Source organism: Salmo salar, unplaced genomic scaffold (genome assembly GCF_965601325.2).
Source record: "Salmo salar unplaced genomic scaffold, fSalSal1 ptg000578l, whole genome shotgun sequence".
In the NCBI taxonomy this organism is placed as follows: domain Eukaryota; kingdom Metazoa; phylum Chordata; class Actinopteri; order Salmoniformes; family Salmonidae; genus Salmo; species Salmo salar.
Window position 1 is genome coordinate 807,450 of NW_027675424.1, and position 22,660 is coordinate 830,109.

The 22,660-nt window shown below is 42.6% G+C and overlaps 1 protein-coding gene across 2 annotated transcripts; it reads right to left on the bottom strand.

Moving 5' to 3' along the window:
- Positions 1–2,377: 2,377 nt before the first annotated feature.
- LOC106591664 (cell adhesion molecule CEACAM6) lies at positions 2,378–22,654 on the bottom strand. 2 transcript variants are annotated; one of them, XM_082972131.1, is made up of 10 exons: positions 20,981–22,654; positions 11,906–11,983; positions 7,241–7,429; positions 7,037–7,192; positions 6,384–6,638; positions 5,852–6,115; positions 5,543–5,639; positions 5,400–5,454; positions 5,182–5,285; positions 2,378–3,021 (listed from the first exon to the last, which is right to left on the bottom strand). In XM_082972131.1, the coding sequence occupies exons 2-10, from the start codon at positions 11,958–11,960 to the stop codon at positions 2,940–2,942; spliced, it is 1,257 nt and encodes a 418-aa protein (XP_082828257.1). In that variant the 5' UTR covers positions 11,961–11,983; positions 20,981–22,654; the 3' UTR covers positions 2,378–2,939. The 2 variants fall into 2 exon arrangements, with proteins under 2 accessions (XP_082828257.1, XP_082828256.1); XM_082972130.1 differs by having other exon boundaries at positions 7,037–7,429.
- Between the last annotated feature and the right edge of the window lie 6 nt (positions 22,655–22,660).

Here is a 22,660-nt window from a genome sequence, read left to right on the forward strand (position 1 = left end):
TGCAGAAACTGCTAGTTATACCAATACCATAGACCTACTGTAGGACCCATAACTTCACCTAACAATAACATAGACCTACTGTACGACCCATAACTTCACCTAACAATAACAGAGACCTACTGTAGGACCCATAACTTCACCTAACAATAACATAGACCTACTGTACGACCCATAACTTCACCTAACAATAACATAGACCTACTGTAGGACCCATAACTTCTCCTAACAACAACATAGACCTACTGTAGGACCCATAACTTCACCTAACAACAATACCATAGACCTACATAGAACTAGGACTATAAATCATTTCATATTTCAGGTGAAACATGGAAACTAAAATGTATTTGTCATGACATTTCATAACCTGATCACCAGATAATTTTGTGAATAATCCCATTAGGCTACTCTGTAATGGGTTGTCATTCTAAATGTCCTGAATAAAGGAAAATAGCTCTGTGTGTTGTACAATAGCCTATCCATCAAGGATAAGTATCTCTGCGTGCAAACAGACTAACGAGACCGGACTGTAAATCAAGCAGACAAAAACATTATAAACACCAATTTGTTAGCTGCAATGTTTATATTTGTTGGCTTTATGAAGGCTATTTTTACATAGTTGGCAATGGCAATAAATGTTACTTTTAGATTTGTATAATTTCAGATAGAATGTAGATTATAGATTAATCACAGACAATAATTTTGAGATATTATTATAAATTAAATGAAACAATTCCACGAAAATGTGCATATGAAAATCTTAACTGGCACACAGATTGGTAGAAATGGTAAGATAACTTGCCACTCCAAATGGAAAAGGTTGCCAACCGCTGGTGTAGCCCATTACCGGAAACTTCAGGAGCATAACGGCAGAATTTCTCTCTCTTCTGGTTAGGTTATCTTGATCTCTGGCTCCCTCAAGTCATTTGTGTGTCTTAAAACCTGTTGGGGCTAGGGGGCAGTATTTGCACGGCCGGATAAAAAACGTACCCGATTTAAACTGGTTACTACTCTTTCCCAGAAACGAGAATATGCATATAATTAGTAGATTTGGATAGAAAACACTCACAAGTTTCTAAAACTGTTTGAATGGTGTCTGTGAGTATAACAGAACTCATATGGCAGGCCAAAACCTGAGAAGATTCCATACAGGAAGTGCCCTGTCTGACAATTTGTTGTCCTTCTGTTGCATCTCTATCGAAAATACAGCATCTCTGCTGTAACGTGACATTTTCTAAGGCTTCCATTGGCTCTCAGAAAGCGCCAGAAAGTGGAATGGGGTGTCTGCTGTCTCTGGGCGAAGAACAGCAGGACAATTTGTGAGTGGTCAGCCTGGGAACAGTGACACTGGAGATGCGCGTTCATGAGAATTCTCCATTATTTTCTTTCAGCCTTTGAATGAATACAACGTCGCCCGGTTGGAATATTTTACGAGAAAAATAGCATAAAAATTGATTTTAAACAGCGTTTGACATGCTTCGAAGTACGGTAATGGAATATTTTGAATTTTTTTGTCACGAAATGCGCTCGCACGTCACCCTTCGGTTAGTGACCTGAACACACGAACAAAATGGAGGTATTTGGATATAACTATGGATTATTTGGAACCAAAACAACATTTGTTGTTGAAGTAGAAGTCCTGGGAGTGCATTCTGACGAAGAACAGCAAAGGTAATCCAATTTTTCTAATAGTAATTCTGAGTTTAGGTTGTCCAAAACTTGGTGGGTGTCAAATTAGCTAGCCGTGATGGCCGGGCTATGTACTCAGAATATTGCAAAATGTGCTTTCGCCAAAAAGCTATTTTAAAATCTGACACCGCGATTGCATAAAGGAGTTCTCTATCTATAATTCTTAAAATAATTGTTATGTATTTTGTGAACGTTTATCGTGAGTAATTTAGTAAATTCACCTGAAGTATGCTAGTTCTGAACATCACATGCTAATGTAAAAAGCTGGTTTTTGATATAAATATGAACTTGATTGAACAAAACATGCATGTATTGTATAACATAATGTCCTAGGAGCGTCATCTGATGAAGATCATCAAAGGTTAGTGCTGCATTTAGCTGTCTTCTGGGTTTTGGTTTTTGTGACATATATTCTTGCTTTGAAAATGGCTGTGTGATTATTTTTGACAGGGTACTCTCCTGACATAATCTAATGTTTTGCTTTCGCTGTAAAGCCTTTTTGAAATCGGACAATGTGGTTAGATTAACGAGAGTCTTGTCTTTCAAATGGTGTAAAATAGTCATATGTTCTAGAAATTGAAGTTATAGCATTTTTTAGGTATTTGTATTTCGCGCCACACGATTCCACTGGCTGTTGACTAGGGTGGGACCTAGCCCAGGGAAGTTAATTATTTAATCAAACAGCATGCTAAAAGCATCAGACCATTTCAGTACATATAGTTGATTTTATTAAAACACATGGGGTGTGTCTATATATGGAAAAATACACATAACATTTCAACCAATCGATTGGTAGAAATGACAGATGACTCTTGGTTGACCAAGATTTATTTTAGGTGGGGACAGCACTAGAACATGATTTTGGGGCTCCTGGGTGGAGTAGTGGTCTAAGACACTACATCTCAGTGCTTGAGGTATCACTACAGACACCCCGGTTCGAGTCCAGGCTGTCACAACTGGCCGTGATTGGGAGTTAAATAAAGGTTACATGTCTTCATGGTTCTGGGTTTGTTGTGTTCATGTCTTCATGGTTCTGGGTTTGTTGTGTTCATGTCTTCATGGTTCTGGGTTTGTTGTGTTCATGTCTTCATGGTTCTGGGTTTGTTGTGTTCAGGTCTTCATGGTTCTGGGTTTGTTGTGTTCATGTCTTCTTGGTTTGTTGTGTTCATGTCTTCATGGTTCTGGGTTTGTTGTGTTCATGTCTTCTTGGTTTTGGGTTTGTTGTGTTCATGGTTCTGGGTTTGTTGTGTTCAGGTCTTCTTGGTTCTGGGTTTGTTGACTGTACTGTAGAGAACAGAGGGGTCCTCCTCAGCTGCTTGTTCCACCGTGGGCCTGGAGAAAGAAACATCCATTAAACTGAATGTGACTCCCAAATGGCACCCTACTCCCTTATAGTGCACTACTTTTGACCAGTAGTGAACTAAATAGGGAATAGGGTGCCATTTAGAATGGAACCAGAGCCATTCCTTAAAACCCTCATCACATCACTCCTGTTGGGGCTAGGGGGCAGTATTGAGAAATTTTTAAGAAAATATGTGCCCATTTTTAACTGCCTCCTACACCAACTCAGAAGCTAGGATATGCATATTATTAACACATTCGGATAGAAAACACTCTGAATTTTCTAAAACAGTTTGAATGGTGTCTGTAAGTATAACAAAACTCATATTGCAGGCAAAAACCTGTGAAAAATAGATAAAACATTTTTTTTGAATTTTGTGACTGTACTATTTAGTGTCATTGTTTTATAGATACCATAGTGAGAAAGGATTCATTTCGCAACTCCTACGGCTTCCACTAGATGTCAACGATCTTTATAAAGTTGTTTGAAGCGTCTATGATAAACAGAGAGCAAATTAGAATGCATGGAAGTTGACATGTCGTCACTTCATTTTTTTGCGCCTGCGCATAAATCTGAGAAGCGTGAGTTTGTCATAATTGTTTATCTAGACATAGGATAGGTTGTGTGAAAATATTACTGATGTTTAACGTTAAAAATGGACCAAAAGATTAATGCTAAACAACGTTTGACATGTTTGAACGAACGTAAATAGATTATTTACTAGGTTTTTTTAGCTTTTCGGCGTGATTTTACACCCCCCCCACCACGTTTTGTGGGAGCATAATGAACGCTAACTACTTGGTGTTATTTGGACATAAATTATGAACTTTGTCAAAAGAAACCACATTTGTTCTGGACCTGGGATTCCTGGCAGTGCCTTCTGGTGGAGATAATCAAAGGTAAGGGGATATTTACAATGTTATTATCGATATTAGATGATGCTAACTGTATAGCATAGCTTATTGTTCTTAGCATAGCACCCCGTTTATTGCAAAATGTGATTTCCCAGTAAAGTTATTTTGAGATCTGGCCATTCGGTAGCAATTACGAGATGATAATATATTATTCTTTGAATGACAATATTATAATTTACCAATGTTTTCGAATAGTAATTTTGTTATGTTCACCGGAAGCATTTCAGAGAAGAAAAAAATCGGAATTTCACGCCATTGTAAAAAGCTGTTTTTTTATATAAATATGAACTTGATGGAACAAAAAATGCATGTATTGTATAACATAATGTCCTAGGAGTGTCATCTGATGGAGATTGTCAAAGGTTGGTGCATAATTTTAGCTGGTTTCTGCTTTTGGTGACGCCTGACCTTGAATTGAAACTGGATGTTTGTACTTTTGTGGCTATGTACTGTCCTAACATAATCTAACTTTATGCTTTTGCCGTAAAGCCTCTTTGAAAATCGAACAATGTGGTTAGATTAAGGAGATGTTTATCTTTTAAATTGTGTAAAATAGTTGATTGTTTGAGAAATTGAAATTATTAGATTTTTGATGTTTTGAATTTCCAGCCTTGTTAGCAATCCCGTCTCGGGGTTCATTGCTAACCTGTAGCCCCAACAGGTTATAGACATGTCATAGTAATTGTCTTGAGATGTATATTGTAGAGTGCAGTTTCAGGAAATGCCATTTGGCCTGAAGAATACCCCTGGAACCTTTAAGACATTAAAACTGTGACTTTTCAAAATGCCTACTTTTACACCATAGTATGAGTTCAATGAAATGTCATCAGATAGTGATGGAGGGAGTTCTCAGAGAACAATGAAATGTCATCAGATAGTGATGGAGGGAGTTCTCAGAGAACAATGAAATGTCATCAGATAGTGATGGAGGGAGTTCTCAGAGAACAATGAAATGTCATCAGATAGTGATGGAGGGAGTTCTCAGAGAACAATGAAATGTCATCAGATAGTGATGGAGGGAGTTCTCAGAGAACAATGAGGGGTCACTAATGGTCAACTGTTTTGCTTATTTGAATGACTTTGTCTACTCCTCCAATAAGCAGCAACATATGAATGACCTTGATGCTGTCTGTGTGTTCACAATGTTGTATACAGTATTGACTCTATGTTGTTGTAATGGTAGAATATGCTCAGAGGGTGGCAGCACTGGAGAGGTTGAATTTCACAGCAGCTTACTGGACATCCTCGTCCTGTTCCTGGTCGAAGGTGGCCACTGTCTGTGCTGCAGCAGGGGTCATGGCCATGCCTGAGATGTTGCCATACACTGCACTAGAGTCTCCCTGACGGAGAGAGAGAACAGACAATATAAATAGACCTGGGGACAGACAGCATGAAGAGTGGACATTTCCCACAAAGCAACAAAAATGATCTTCCATCTGTCTGAACAGACTCACCTGTCCGTCGTCTGCTGTGTGTCTTGTGTCAAAGGTGGATTTGGAGGCCTTCTTCCTGTTTTATAAATGAACGAATGAATGAATGAACAAATTAATGAAGATAATAAAGTGAAATAATCTTTAAAATATGCATTTTCACTCACCTGAACCACATGAAGCCAGAGAGACATGAAGCCAGTATGACACCCAGAACAACCACTATGATTCCTACAGCAGCAGTTAGAACTGAGGTTTGGTTCTCTAAAAGATAATATAGATGATATGAGTACATGTTATTATGAACTGAAAATTAATATACTGCAATACAGGACATTAATGCAATACTTGTATGTATAAGACTATGTATAGTTTTAAACCAAAGTGTAATGATGCAAACTAGAAGAAGATTACCTTGAAACATCATTTCTTATTGAACATCATTTTGTATTGAAGTATTGAAGATGTAACTTCACCTGCTATAATGATCATCAGAGCTGTAGAGTTATTAGATGCTATTGTATTCTCAGCCTCACAGTAGTATTCTCCTCTGTCCTCAGAGATGATGTTAGTGATGCTGTAACTCTGTCCTGATGCTTTTGGTGAGGTAACATTCTTCTTGTACCAGGTGTATTTGTCCACAGGTGGGTTGGATTCACTGCTGCAGGTCAGAGTCACTGAACTGCCCTCCATTATTTCACCAGAGGGACTGACTGACACTGAGGTGTTCCTTGGACCATCTGGTGTAGAAGACCAGATTCATTTATAGCAACATTTGTGTTTACATTTTACAGGTGAGTTTGAAATCATTTAATTCAGAGTAAAAGACAATCAGAAAAATAATAATTAAAAAGAATGATGGTGGTGGTATGGTGGTAATACAAATTCAAGGAAATGGATGTTACACACAAAAATATTTATTCATATTTATTCATATGGAAAACAATCTATTCCCAATTCAAGAATCAACATAATCAGTATATCAAATGAAACCCACAATGTACTGACATGTGACAGTGAGAGTCTCTTCAGCAGAGGGGAGATCCTCATGGCCTTCTACAGCACAGGAGTATCGGCCTGTATCCTCACTGCTGACTGAGAATAGGCTATAGACAGGAGAGGAGGTGTTGCTGTTTGGTATAGGCTGTCCATTCTTATACCAACTGTAGGCTGTGATGGGGTCCAGTGTACATTTGGTTCTACATATCAGTGTGACATTCTCCCTCTCTGACACAGATGTAGGATCCATCTCCAACACAACATCTAGAGTATGAGGAAACAAATCATTATTCTCCTCCTTTGTGTCTGTATAGCTGCCCTTTATAAGGTAATTATAGTCATTCATTAATGAATTTGATTTATTTAGCCAGGATAGTCAACTCTGTAATACTTTCCACTGTTTTCCAGGAAGTATTGGGTTCAATAGAGTCAATTTAAACAGATTTTAACACAACATTCTCATTAGCATACATGCTAAAATCACAGCATACACTGAAGCACACACATCATATGCTTTAGCATACATACAGAACCACACTCACATTACAACTATCTAGATAGATGTGAGATGAGTGACAGATACTGTAAAAACAAACCAAGACCATTTTCTTGAACTAAATGGAATTCAACAGTTGAACTATATTGAATGTACGTAACTGTACCTGTGACAGACAGAGTGACTCCAGGACTGCCAATATATTTCCCTCCGGTCTGATCTGTTAATAATCTGAACTTGTATTCAGCAGAGTCACTCTCTCTCAGGTCTGTGATCCTCAGTGTGTGACAATTCTTCTGATCTCCATGACACTCCAGACGACCTGCATACTCTGGGTCCTGACCTAGATCTCCATGACACTCCAGACGACCTGCATACTCTGGGTCCTGACCTAGATCTTTAGGTTCTTTACCAGTCCCAGATTCAGTGAACCAGAGGGTTGTTGTGACTGTACCACTGGGATATGTATAAGAGCAGTGCAGCTCCACTGTTGACCCCTTCAAGGCACAGATACTTTTCTTGGTGTAAGTCACACTCCAGACATTCTGACCCAGTACCACTGAAACAAGGTCACACAACACAATGCTATCAGAATTAAGCCAATGTATCTCTGTAATGTGTCTGTATCTATGTAATGTGTCTGTATCTCTGTAATGTGTCTGTGTCTCTGTAATGTTTCTATATCTGTAATGTGTCTGTATCTCTGTAATGTGTCTGTATCTCTGTAATGTGTCTGTATCTATGTAATGTGTCTGTATCTCTGTAATGTGTCTGTATCTCTGTAATGTGTCTGTATCTCTGTAATGTGTCTGTATCTCTGTAATGTGTCTGTATCTCTGTAATGTGTCTGTATCTCTGTAATGTGTCTGTATCTGTAATGTGTCTGTGTCTCTGTAATGTGTCTGTATCTCTGTAATGTGTCTGTATCTCTGTAATGTGTCTGTATCTATGTAATGTGTCTGTATCTCTGTAATGTGTCTGTGTCTCTGTAATGTGTCTGTATCTATGTAGTGTGTCTGTGTCTCTGTAATGTTTCTATATCTCTATAATGTGTCTGTATCTCTGTAATGTGTGTCACGTCCTGGCCAATATAAGGGTTAATTGTTATTGTAGTTTGGTCAGGACGTGGCAGAGGGTATTTGTTTTATGTGGTTCGGGGTGGTGTTTTGGTAGAAGGGCGTTTGATTTATTATTTCCGGGTTTTTGGTTTATGGTCTATGTTTATGTATTTCTATGGTTAATGTATTTCTATGTTAGGTTGATTGGGGTTTGGGACTCTCAATTGGAGGCAGGTGCTTCCTCGTTGCCTCTGATTGAGAGTCCTATATATGGGTAATTGTTTGGTGTAGGTTTTTGTGGGAGATTGTTTCTTGTCTAGCGTGTGTGAGCCTGAGAAGACTGTTCGGGGATCGTGAGTTTGTTTTGTTGTTTTGGTGTTCATTTTGAGTTTAATAAATGTTCAAGATGAACAAACACAGTCCTGCTGGATTTTGGTCCTCCTTCACCATCGATAACTGTGACAGAATCTCCCACCACAAAAGGACCAAGCAGCAGAGGAAGGAGCAACAGGTGGACTGGAAGGAGCAGAGGGAATTTGAATTGGACAAACGGGAGAAATGGACATGGGAGCAAGTTATGGCCGGAGAGGGCCCATGGAAGAAATGGAGCAAAGACCGGGAATGCTACCGAGGAACACGACTGCCGATTAAACCCGAGAGGCAGCCCCAAGAATTTTTTTTGGGGGGGCATATGGGTAGTTTGGCGGGGCAAGTTTGGAGCCCCAGGCCAAATCCCCGGACTGTGTCACAGAAGCCAGTTAATGGACATGTCTCGTGCTTCGGGGTAATGAGTATTATGGCGAGGCCAAGTGTTTTTAGGCCAGTACACGCTATACCAGCACCCCGCATTTACCAGGGGGTAGTAGGCATTCAGCCAGAAAGGGCGATGCCAGGTTTAAGCTCGAGACCGCCAGTAAGCCTCCACGGTCCTATATATCCTGTTCCCGCTCCACGCACTAGCCTAGAGGTGCGTGTTCCCAGTCTGGCACGTCCAGTACCAGCACCACGCACCAGGTTTCAAGTGCATCAGCCCAGTCCGACTCGTCCTGTTCCCGCTCCCCGCATTAGCCTGGAAGTGCGTGTTCCCAGGCTGATAACCCCAGTACCAGCACCACGCACCAGGCTTCCAGTGCGTCGGCTCAGTCAGAAGTCGCCAGAGCTGCCCGTCAGTCAGGAGTCGCCAGAGCCGCCCGTCAGTCAGGAGTCGCCAGAGCCGCCCGTCAGTCAGGAGTCGCCAGAGCCGCCCGTCAGTCAGGAGTCGCCAGAGCCGCCCGTCAGTCAGGAGTCGCCAGAGCCGCCCGTCAGTCAGGAGTCGCCAGAGCCGCCCGTCAGTCAGGAGTCGCCAGAGCCGCCCGTCAGTCAGGAGCCGCCAGAGCCGCCCGTCAGTCAGGAGCCGCCAGAGCGGCCCGACTGCCCGGAGATGCCAGAGCGGCCCGACTGCCCGGAGATGCCAGAACGGCCCGACTGCCCAGAGATGCCAGAGTGGCCCGACTGCCCGGAGATGCCAGAGCGGCCCGACTGCCCGGATCAGCCAGAGCGGCCCGTCGGCCAGGATCAGCCAGATCGGCCCGTCGGTCAGGATCAGCCAGAGCGGCCCGTCGGCCAGGATCAGCCAGAGCGGCCCGTCAGCCAGGATCAGCCAGAGTGGCCCATCTGCCCAGAGTCTGCTGATGACCAAAAATCAAGGGAGTCTAGCAGCAACCCTAAACTGAGTAAGCCTGACATTTCAGAACTTAAAGTAATTAACGGTTTAATTGATGAGTCTGCATACAGGGTGGAGAGGAGGAGGTCTGCCCATGATCCAGAGCAGGGGGAGTCTGCCTACGGTCCGAGGCAGATCGGGTCGGTCGGCACTCTGGAGGACAATAGGCCGGAGCCTGAACCACCACCTGTATAAGTGGGTTGGGGAGGGGGGGTGTAGCACAAGTGCCGTCGGTGACGGCAGCCACCCTCCCTTTAGTTTAGGGGGGATTTTTTGTTGTTTGGGGTTTTTGTTATTCTTGAGGTGCTTCCGGGGTTAGCACCTTTAGGGGGGGGGGGGGTACTGTCACGTCCTGGCCAATATAAGGGTTAATTGTTATTGTAGTTTGGTCAGGACGTGGCAGAGGGTATTTGTTTTATGTGGTTCGGGGTGGTGTTTTGGTAGAAGGGCGTTTGATTTATTATTTCCGGGTTTTTGGTTTATGGTCTATGTATTTCTATGTGTAGTCTGGTTAATGTATTTCTATGTTAGGTTGATTGGGGTTTGGGACTCTCAATTGGAGGCAGGTGCTTCCTCGTTGCCTCTGATTGAGAGTCCTATATATGGGTAATTGTTTGGTGTAGGTTTTTGTGGGAGATTGTTTCTTGTCTAGCGTGTGTGAGCCTGAGAAGACTGTTCGGGGATCGTGAGTTTGTTTTGTTGTTTTGGTGTTCATTTTGAGTTTAATAAATGTTCAAGATGAACAAACGCAGTCCTGCTGGATTTTGGTCCTCCTTCACCATCGATAACCGTGACAATGTGTGTGTATCTCTGTAATGTGTCTGTATCTCTGTAATGTATCTCTGTAATGTGTCTGTATCTCTGTAATGTGTCTGTATCTCTGTAATGTATCTCTGTAATGTATCTCTGTAATGTGTTTATATCTGCAATGTGTCTGTATCTATGCAATGTGTCTGTATCTATGCAATGTGTCTGTATCTATGCAATGTGTCTGTATCTATGCAATGTAAATGTGTTTATGTAAAACATAGGCACCACAATGTAAATAAGTCCCAGACTTTATTGTCCTTTAAATCAACAATCCTGGTCACTGTAAATAAACTGTGTGTACATGTGTGTATGTATTTTTTTTAACTGACCAATAAAATCAATCAATCCAAACTGTGCAGCAGCCATTTGATGAATGGAAAGAGACATTTGTTACAAAACACTAGAAAGCTGAATGACATTCAGAGATTGTCAAGCCTTCGATACTGGGTAAGCCTACAAGGTAAGGTGGGATGTATTCCTATTTGTTCAGATTGATTGTGGTTTTAAAAACGTAAACCATGCTATAGAAGCTCCAAGTCGTTATGCTTTTGTTTATTGGTTGTGTGGTGCATTGGCACAGAAACCTGTTGGTAGAAAATGTGAATATATTTTATATAATTATAAATATGGCATCAAAATTTTGAAAATCTGATTTCCCCCTGGCTGATCACTGTCTGCAGCCGGCTCTGATCGTAATAATGAAATAGGCAGGGAGAGTGAGCTCATCCGTGGTGGTCGGCGAACCCTGAACCTTCTGGGCCAATATCCCCTGTGTGCCATTGACTGTGCCACAAAAGCATGCTGAAGCGGCAAAGTCAATTTTCACATGAATAAACACACAGTCGCTATGTAATGATTACTAACTGGGTGGGTTGAGATTATTACATATAAAAGCACTAAACCTCTCTCTAAAAGCTTCACTTATACAAACGTTTTACTTGAACCCTAAATGGTTCTCCAGTAGATTAATAAGAAAAGCTCATCCATTGTTTAAAAATGGCCTTTTTGCCTTTGTGCAGATTGCCATGTCTCATTTTAGATTAATTGACAATTATACTTTTTTCAAAAGTATCTGTCTTTTTCAAACAAGCATTGCAGAGCTGGTTACAATTTCATCCCCCTGAAAAGGGAGAACAAATATTACAACAAATATTATGGCTGAACTCAAATGGTTGATAAAATACCTGTAATTATGGGAAAGATGTTTGAACGTTGTGGATGCTTGTGCTTTTTTTTCACCTTAAAGATGCATCAATTTCAAAATGAGTAGGGTTTGTCCACACCATGTTGCCATAGTTGGTGAGTTGAGTGTGAAACCACAGACAAGAATCACTCAGTGAGGTGTGAAAGATACCTATTTAAAGGGAAGTGGAGACGCCTAACACCAGAATAACATTATGATTCATATCCTTTAGAAATGTCTGTAGAGAAACAGAACAACTAAAAGATAAGAATGAGACCATACCTGTCACAGACCAGAGAAATACCAGCAACACACTTCCTGCTGTTCTCAAGGCCATTGTTGCATCTCCCACCCTGCAGTCTTAGAAACATAAACAACAACTCACTCTATAGCAGGTGAATAACTCCACCTGATACATTGAAGTAGAAACTGTAAATGGGGTACAGGGCCTCATTACTGAAAATGAACCAGGCTCATATTGTGTTGTGTTGTATTGTGCTATATGGTTGTCTATGTGAATACTGTCTGTCTGTAAGTCTATTGCACTATGTATGTAATGTGTGTGACGTGTTGCATGTCTGTCTTCGTCTGTCTATTTAAGATGACATGCTGTCTGATGCAAAAACTATTTCCTAATGGATACAATAAAGTCATCAACATCACAAACAACAAAAACAATCACTTATTGAACAGATGTGTAGAACTGTAAACACATATTTCAACATTGATTGTTGTGAAGCTGTTTATTCTCGGATCCCCAGATACAGGAGGATAAATGTTCAATTCTCTATGGTCCGTCAAGCTGTACAGCAGCCTAAAGACTGACCACCAGGTTCAATAACTCCTATCCCCAAGCTGTGAGGCTAAACAACAATTGACTCTCTCTCTCACACACACACACACACACACACACACACACACACACACACACACACACACACACACACACACACACACACACACACACACACACACACACACACACACAGACACACAGACACACACACACACACACACACACACACACACACACACACACACACACACACACACACACACACACACACACACACACACACACACACACACCATCTGTAGTGAAGGCCCATAAGGCCCATAGAGTCTGTATCAGTCTAGAGAGCTGGTTGTTATGGATGTAGAAAAGTTAAAACACACATCCTACACAGTATAGATGTCAACCCTACTCCCTATCAGTCCCAGTATAGATGTCAACCCTACTCCCTATCAGTCCCAGTATAGATGTCAACCCTACTCCCTATCAGTCCCAGTATAGATGTCAACCCTACTCCCTATCAGTCCCAGTATAGATGTCAACCCTACTCCCTATCAGTCCCAGTATAGATGTCAACCCTACTCCCTATCAGTCCCAGTATAGATGTCAACCCTACTCCCTATCAGTCCCAGTATAGATGTCAACCCTACTCCCTATCAGTCCCAGTATAGATGTCAACCCTACTCCCTATCAGTCCCAGTATAGATGTCAACCCTACTCCCTATCAGTCCCAGTATAGATGTCAACCCTACTCCCTATCAGTCCCAGTATAGATGTCAACCCTACTCCCTATCAGCCCCAGTATAGATGTCAACCCTACTCCCTATCAGTCCCAGTATAGATGTCAACCCTACTCCCTATCAGTCCCAGTATAGATGTCAACCCTACTCCCTATCAGTCCCAGTATAGCTGTCAACCCTACTCCCTATCAGTCCCAGTATAGATGTCAACCCTACTCCCTATCAGTCCCAGTATAGATGTCAACCCTACTCCCTATCAGTCCCAGTATAGATGTCAACCCTACTCCCTATCAGTCCCAGTATAGATGTCAACCCTACTCCCTATCAGTCCCAGTATAGATGTCAACCCTACTCCCTATCAGTCCCAGTATAGATGTCAACCCTACTCCCTATCAGTCCCAGTATAGATGTCAACCCTACTCCCTATCAGTCCCAGTATAGATGTCAACCCTACTCCCTATCAGTCCCAGTATAGATGTCAACCCTACTCCCTATCAGTCCCAGTATAGATGTCAACCCTACTCCCTATCAGTCCCAGTATAGATGTCAACCCTACTCCCTATCAGTCCCAGTATAGATGTCAACCCTACTCCCTATCAGTCCCAGTATAGATGTCAACCCTACTCCCTATCAGTCCCAGTATAGATGTCAACCCTACTCCCTATCAGTCCCAGTATAGATGTCAACCCTACTCCCTATCAGTCCCAGTATAGATGTCAACCCTACTCCCTATCAGTCCCAGTATAGATGTCAACCCTACTCCCTATCAGTCCCAGTATAGATGTCAACCCTACTCCCTATCAGTCCCAGTATAGATGTCAACCCTACTCCCTATCAGTCCCAGTATAGATGTCAACCCTACTCCCTATCAGTCCCAGTATAGATGTCAACTCTACTCCCTATCAGTCCCAGTATAGATGTCAACCCTACTCCCTATCAGTCCCAGTATAGATGTCAACCCTACTCCCTATCAGTCCCAGTATAGATGTCAACCCTACTCCCTATCAGTCCCAGTATAGATGTCAACCCTACTCCCTATCAGTCCCAGTATAGATGTCAACCCTACTCCCTATCAGTCCCAGTATAGATGTCAACCCTACTCCCTATCAGTCCCAGTATAGATGTCAACCCTACTCCCTATCAGTCCCAGTATAGATGTCAACCCTACTCCCTATCAGTCCCAGTATAGATGTCAACCCTACTCCCTATCAGTCCCAGTATAGATGTCAACCCTACTCCCTATCAGTCCCAGTATAGATGTCAACCCTACTCCCTATCAGTCCCAGTATAGATGTCAACCCTACTCCCTATCAGTCCCAGTATAGATGTCAACCCTACTCCCTATCAGTCCCAGTATAGATGTCAACCCTACTCCCTATCAGTCCCAGTATAGATGTCAACTCTACTCCCTATCAGTCCCAGTATAGATGTCAACCCTACTCCCTATCAGTCCCAGTATAGATGTCAACCCTACTCCCTATCAGTCCCAGTATAGATGTCAACCCTACTCCCTATCAGTCCCAGTATAGATGTCAACCCTACTCCCTATCAGTCCCAGTATAGATGTCAACCCTACTCCCTATCAGTCCCAGTATAGATGTCAACCCTACTCCCTATCAGTCCCAGTATAGATGTCAACCCTACTCCCTATCAGTCCCAGTATAGATGTCAACCCTACTCCCTATCAGTCCCAGTATAGATGTCAACCCTACTCAGTCTGGTCCTAAAGGACCCTCAGATAAATCCACTGTGTCATTCACACACATTCCAACACTCCTCCACTGAGACACTTTATGAATACAGGCCCTGATGTAACAACCAACACTGTCTCACCCTGATCTGTTTCACCTGTCTTGTGCTTGTCTCCACCCGCCCTCCAGGTGTCGCCAGTTTCCCCCCTTATCCCCTGTGTATTTATACAGTGGTGGAAAAGTACCCAATTGTCATACTTGAGTAAAAGTGAGTCACCCAGTAAAATACGACTTGAGTAAAAGTCTAAAAGTATTTGGTTTTAAATAATATGATATAAAGTATCAAAAATAAATGTAATTGCAAAAATGTACTTAAGTATCAAAAGTAAAAGTATGAATCATTTCAAATTCCTTGTTAAGCAAACCAGATGGCACAACTGTTTGTGTTTTGTTTGTATGTGCAGATAGCCAGGGGCACACTCCAACACTCAGTACTCATTCAGAAACAAAGCGTTTGTGTTTAGTGAGTTTTCACATCAGAAGCAGTAGGGATGACCAGGGATGTTCTCTTGATAAGTGCGTGAATTGGACCTTTTCTGTCCTGCTAAGCATTCAAAATTTAACGAGGACTTTTGGGTGTCAGGGGAAATGTATTGAGTAATAAGTACATTATTTTCTTTTAGGAATGTAGTGAAGTAAAAGTGAAAGTTGTCAAAAATAAAAATAGTAAAATAAAGTACAGATACCCCAAAACAACTACTTCAGGAGTACTTGAAAGTATTTTTACTCAAGTACTTTACACCACTGCCTTTATACCTGTATTTTCTGTTTGTCTGTTGCCAGTTCGTCTCGCCAAGCCTACCAGCCTGGTTCTCCCTAGCCCCTGTTTCTCTCTAGCCCCTGGTTCCCCCTAGCCCCTGGTTCTCCCTAGCCCCTGGTTCCCCCTAGCCCCTGGTTCTCCCTAGCCCCTGGTTCTCTCTAGCCCCTGGTTCCCCCTAGCCCCTGTTTCTCCCTAGCCCCTGTTTCTCCCTAGCCCCTGGTTCTCCCTAGCCCCTGGTTCTCTCTAGCCCCTGGTTCTCCCTAGCCCTGGTTCCCCCTAGCCCCTGGTTCTCCCTAGCCCCTGGTTCCCCCTAGCCCCTGGTTCCCCCTAGCCCCTGGTTCCCCCTAGCCCCTGGTTCTCCCTAGCCCCTGTTTCTCCCTAGCCCCTGGTTCTCCCTAGCCCCTGGTTCTCTCTAGCCCCTGGTTCCCCCTAGCCCCTGGTTCCCCCTAGCCCCTGGTTCTCTCTTGCCCCTGGTTCTCTCTAGCCCCTGGTTCCCCCTAGCCCCTGGTTCTCCCTAGCCCCTGTTTCTCCCTAGCCCCTGGTTCTCCCTAGCCCCTGGTTCTCTCTAGCCCCTGGTTCCCCCTAGCCCCTGGTTCCCCCTAGCCCCTGGTTCTCCCTAGCCCCTGGTTCTCCCTAGCCCCTGTTTCTCCCTAGCCCCTGTTTCTCCCTAGCCCCTGTTTCTCTCTAGCCCCTGGTTCCCCCTAGCCCCTGGTTCTCCCTAGCCCCTGGTTCTCCCTAGCCCCTGGTTCTCTCTAGCCCCTGTTTCTCCCTAGCCCCTGTTTCTCCCTAGCCCCTGGTTCTCTCTAGCCCCTGGTTCTCTCTAGCCCCTGGTTCTCCCTAGCCCCTGGTTCTCCCTAGCCCCTGGTTCTCTCTAGCCCCTGGTTCTCCCTAGCCCCTGTTTCTCCCTAGCCCCTGGTTCTCCCTAGCCCCTGTTTCTCCCTAGCCCCTGGTTCTCTCTAGCCCCTGGTTCTCCCTAGCCCCTGGTTCTCCCTAGCCCCTGGTTCTCCCTAGCCCCTGGTTCTCCCTAGCCCCTGTTTCTCCCTAGCCCCTGGTTCTCCCTAGCCCCTGGTTCTCTCTAGCCCCTGGTTCTCCCTAGCCCCTGTTTCTCCCTAGCCCCTGGTTCTCCCTAGCCCCTGGTTCTCTCTAGCCCCTGGTTCTCCCTAGCCCCTGGTTCTCCCTAGCCCCTGGTTCTCCCTAGCCCCTGTTTCTCCCTAGCCCCTGGTTCTCCCTAGCCCCTGGTTCTCCCTAGCCCCTGGTTCTCCCTAGCCCCTGGTTCTCCCTAGCCCCTGTTTCTCTCTAGCCCCTGTTTCCCCCTAGCCCCTGGTTCTCCCTAGCCCCTGGTTCTCTCTAGCCCCTGTTTTTCTAGTTTTTCCGGTTTTGACCACTCTGCCTGTCCTGACCCTGAGCCTGCCTGCCGTTCTGTACCTTACTGACTCTACCCTGGATTACTGACCTCTGCCTGCCCTTGACCTGTCGTCTGCCTGCCCCCTGTTTTGTTAATAAACATCTGTTATTCAAACTGTCTGCATCTGGGTCTTATCTGACACAGTTCTGATCCAAAACACAGCTCAAAACATAACAAGAAGTAAAATTATACATTCCCCTCAAGAATATGACTAATGACTAAAATCAAATAACCCAAAACTATTTTTCAAGATATTGTCACGCGTACTTATAGAGTGAAGTGAAGGAGAGAGGTCCTGTACAGAGAGTCAACCAGTTGATACATATTTAAAGTAGTCAGGGCACAAGTAGCTGATGCAGAACTGTCCTTTCCTCTTTAAGTCATTAACATGCATGACGACGAGAACAACATGTCAGAGAAGGGAGGTTACTGTATTAGAATGGGCCCTACATTTCTAAAATGGACAAAATGTCCCCCATTTCCACTTTTATTTAAATACAGAATCATGTTAACAATATGTTGACTATTCTTTATGGAATGTTTATAATATCTTAGAATGTGTTGCCTTGTCCCTCTGAGTTCTACATGGAACAGGTCAAAGTTCCATTTACATTTGGTCAGTTCCATGAAGTCATTCATTCTATTCTATAAACACATTCAATTTACACTCCTCATCAGCTGCATCAAAGTGATACTGAAGGTTTCAGTGTTCTAGACTAGAGCTCTCCCTACTGGCATCTCAGCATTACTGTAGTGTCTCTTCGTACGATGGGCAGTAATATAATGCCTTGATCATATTCAGTTACACTGGCTTCTTCCCAAATGGCACCCTATGTCAAAAGTAGTACACTATTAAGGGAACAGGGTGCCATTTGGGAGAGAACCACTGTTGGCCATCGTGTATAGTACTGGTACCTAATAATAATGTCCTCAATAATGTTGGGCTAATAACAACATAACAAACTAATGAAACGCAACACTGGTGTTAAAAAGTAAAATTTAAGCACACAAAAATTGATGTCTGTTCTATAGAACATGCCGCTATCATATTCTGTTCCACTGTTGGCCCTTGTGAACAGCAGATGGCAAGCAGTGGATAGCAGCCGATTTACGGGCTCCTGACCTACTCCGCTATTTTGTGTCTTTTTTGTGCTGATTTTAACTTTACTCTGACCGAAAACAGCTTCCGGACATCAGAACAGTGATCATTTAACTTGATATGGACAAACATTTCTACCTCAACGAGATGGCAAATTATGGACGTTCTGCTTACTCCGGACCAGGCCCTAATCCCCCGGGACTCGAAAGAGGAAGTGGCGGCAATAGAGAGGCAAGCGAGCAGGCATCCTGACGAGATTACGTTGGCGATCAAATAGACCACCATTGCCCTCTGTTCTATTGTAAATAAGATTGTGTTCTTAACTGACTTTCCTAGTTAAATAAAGGTTAAATACAAAATGTATTTAATAAATTAATATTGGCGAACGTGCAGTCACTGGAGAACAAACTGGATGAGCTATGTTCTATCCTATCACTGGAAAACTGTAATACGTTTTTCTTGAGTTGTGGCTGAATGAGGACCTGGATATACATCTTGCTGGTTTTTCTACACAAAAATGTTTTGCTTTCTAGAACCTTAAAGGGTTATTTGGCTGATGCCATAGGAGAACCCTTTGAAGAATCCTTTTAGGTTCCAGGAAGAACCTTTTTGAATTACAGGTAGAACCTTTTTGGGTTCCATGTAGAACCCTTTCCACAGAGTGTTCTACATGTAAACGAAAGGGGTTCTACCTAGAACCAAAAAGGGTGCTCCTATTGGGACAGCCGAGGAACCCTTTTGGAACCCTTTTCTCTAAGAGCATCTTCAAGAATGGATGGCAGACTCTGGTAAGTCGAAGGGAGGAGGGGTGTGTCTCTTTGTTAAGGAAGTCTCAAGTTTTTGCTTGCCTGAGTTAGAATACCTTGTGATAAGCAGTAAACAATACTGTTTACCAAGAGAGTTTTCATCTACACTGAACAAAAATATAAACGCAACATGCAAAATATTTTAAGATTTTACTGACTTACAGTTCATATAAGGAAATCCGTTAATTTAAATAAATGTATTAGGACCTAATAGATTTCATATGACTGGGAATACACATATGCATCTGTTGGTCACAGATACCTTAAAAAAAAGGAGGGGCATGGATCAGAAAACTAGTCAGTATCTGGTGTGACCACTTTTTGTCTCATGCAGCGCGACATCTCCTTTCCATAGAGGCCTGTCGAATGTTGTCCAACTAATCTTTAATGGCTGTGAGAAGTTGCTGAATATTGGCAAGAACTGGAACATGCTGTCGTACACGTCGATCCAGAGCATCCAAAAGCATTCTCAATAGGACAGTGGTGAGTATGCAGGCCATAGAAGAACTGGGACATTTTCAGCTTCCAGAAATTGTGTATGATTCTTGCGACATGGGGCCATGCATTTTGATGCTGAAACATGAGGTGATGGCGGTGGATGAATAGCACAAAAATGGGCCTCAGGATCTCGTCACAGTATCTCTCTGTATTCAAATTGACATCGATAAAATGCAATTGTGTTCGTTGTCCATAGCTTATGCCTAACCATACCATAACCCCACTGCCACCATGGGGTATACTGTTCACAACGTTGGCATCAGCAAAACGCTTGCCCAGACTACGCCATACGTCTGCTATCTGCCCGGTACAGTTGAAAACGGGATTCATCCGTGAAGAGCACACTTCTCCAGCGTGCCAGTGGCCATCGAAGGTGAGTATTTGCCCACTGAAGTCGATTACGATGCCAAACAGCAATCAGGTCAAAATATGCAGTTCTGTCCTTGAGCAAGGCAGTTAACACCCAACAACAACTGATCCCTGGTGCCGATGATGTCGATTAAGGCAGATCCCGCAGTGTTGCTCTGTTTCAGAGGGGTTAGGTTAACTGTAGAAGAAGTTTACAATTGGTTCATTCATCCCCTTCCTCTCCCCTGTAACTATTCCCCAGGTCGTTACTGTAAATGAGAACGTGTTCTCAGTCAACTTACCTGGTAAAATAACGGATAAATAAAATAAAGAAGACACATTTTAGTTGAATGCATTTAGTTGTGCAACTGACTGGGTATCCCCCTTTCCCTTACATGTGTGTACATTTTTATTTTACCTTTATTTAACTAGGAAAGTCAGTTAAGAGCAAATTCTTATTTTCAATGATGGCCTAGGAACAGTGGGTTAACTGCCTTGTTCAGGGGCAGAACGACAGATTTGTACCTTGTCAGCCCAGGGATTCAATCTGCAACCTTTCAGTTACGAGTCCAACACTCTAACCACTAGGCTACCTGCCGACCCATAACCACCTCAATTATTTCATACCCCTGCACATCAACTAGGTACTGGTAAATAGACATGTTATTTTTTACTCATTATTGTTATTTGTTATTCACTGTGTATTTATTCCTTGTGTCACTATTTAAAATGTTTTTACTCTGCATTGTTGGAAATGGACCCGTTAGTAAGCATTTCAATCCACCGTCACTGTGTCTCACGTAAATAATACTCCTAAACACAACCCTCCATCACTGTGTTTCATATTAATACTGTATTACTCCTAAAAGCTAAACACCCAATCCCCTCTTACTTTAGCCCATTTTCAAACACGTCTCCACAAAAATCTATTACTGTCAGAGTCCTTAAAATAGCAGGAAAAAGTATTATATATGAAACCACATGTACAATACTGTATCAGATTAATATGCAGAAATACATCTACAGAGTACATAACAGAAAAACAAAACAACATACATTCCAATAGCATCGCCATGCACATAACAGGATACAGAAGTTCATGGTTACAAACAAATTATAAAATATACATATTTTAAGATATCGTCAAGCATACTTACAGAGTGAAGGGTAGACGTGTTGTAAGTTAACTTACTGTCAGTAAACAGACACTGAGTGTGAAGTTTGAGATCTGTGGTTAACCCAACATTGAAGTAGTCTGTGTCCATAGAGTTTAATAGAGGGCGCACTTGCTTCAAAACTAAAGCCATTGAATACAAACTTTCAGTTGGTTTACCGACTGTCATTAAAGTTATGGAAGTTGAAGAAGAAGACATTAACTACTTTAAAATGGAGATAGTCCTCAATTGCTCTTCTCATTCTGTTGCAGACGACATAATGACAAATATGCATAGATGGACCCTCTAGACAAATCTATGTCAGGAACTAAGAAGCTGATGCAGAGAGGGCTTCCTTCCTCAGTCACACATACAGTGTTCGAGAGCATCAAAACTGTGATGCATCGTGGGTAAATTGTGACTGACTGACTGACTGAGTGAGTGAGTAGTTATTTATCATGCAAGGTCATTTGTAGATCTCGACTCGTCTATAAAGTCGGCTGCAATGTCAAACACTCCTACATTTACATAACATTATAGCATTTGTAGCAAAAATCTAATTCAAATCATGGGACCGATAATATGATTTGTCAGATTAACATTAGCACATCATGTTCAAATCATCTATAAGTGACTTTGTTGAGCTTCACATTGAATTTTATACATTTGGATGATTTGGACATGATTTGGACATGATAAAATGACTAAAAGAAATGTGCAAAAAATGCTAATATTGGTCGGATGACTTGAATGGGATTTATGCCACAAATGCTAAAACATTAGCAAGTGGAAACAGTACCAGGGGAAACTAAACCAAAGCATGGATTGCTGACATAGGAGGACATGAGGATGATGAGGGTGATGTGTTGATGAGGATGATGTGTTGATGAGGATGATGTGTTGATGAGGATGATGTGTTGATGATGATGATGTGTTGATGATGATGATGTGATGATGAGGATGATGAGGATGATGTGTTGATGAGGATGATGTGTTGATGAGGATGATGTGTTGATGATGATGATGAGGATGATGAGGATGATGTGTTGATGATGATGATGAGGATGATGAGGATGATGTGTTGATGATGTGTTGATGAGGACGATGAGGATGATGTGTTGATGAGGATGATGTGTTGAATAGGATGATGTGTTGATGAGGGTGATGTGTTGATGAGGATGATGTGTTGATGAGGATGATGAGGGTGATGTGTTGATGAGGATGATGTGTTGATGAGGATGATGTGTTGATGAGGATGATGTGTTGATGAGGACGATGTGTTGATGAGGATGATGTGTTGATGAGGATGATGTGTTGATGAGGATGATGTGTTGATGAGGATGATGTGATGATGATGTGTTGATGAGGATGATGAGGATGATGTGATGATGAGGATGTTGTGTTGATGAGGATGATGAGGATGATGTGTTGATGAGGATGATGATGTGTTGATGAGGATGATTATGTGTTGATGAGGATGATGAGGATGATGATGTGTTGATGAGGATGATGAGGATGATGTGATGATGAGGATGATGTGTTGATGAGGACGATGTGTTGATGATGTGTTGATGAGGATGATGATGTGTTGATGAGGATGATGAGGATGATGTGTTGATGAGGATGATGTGTTGATGAGGATGATGATGTGTTGATGAGGATGATGTGTTGATGAGGATGATG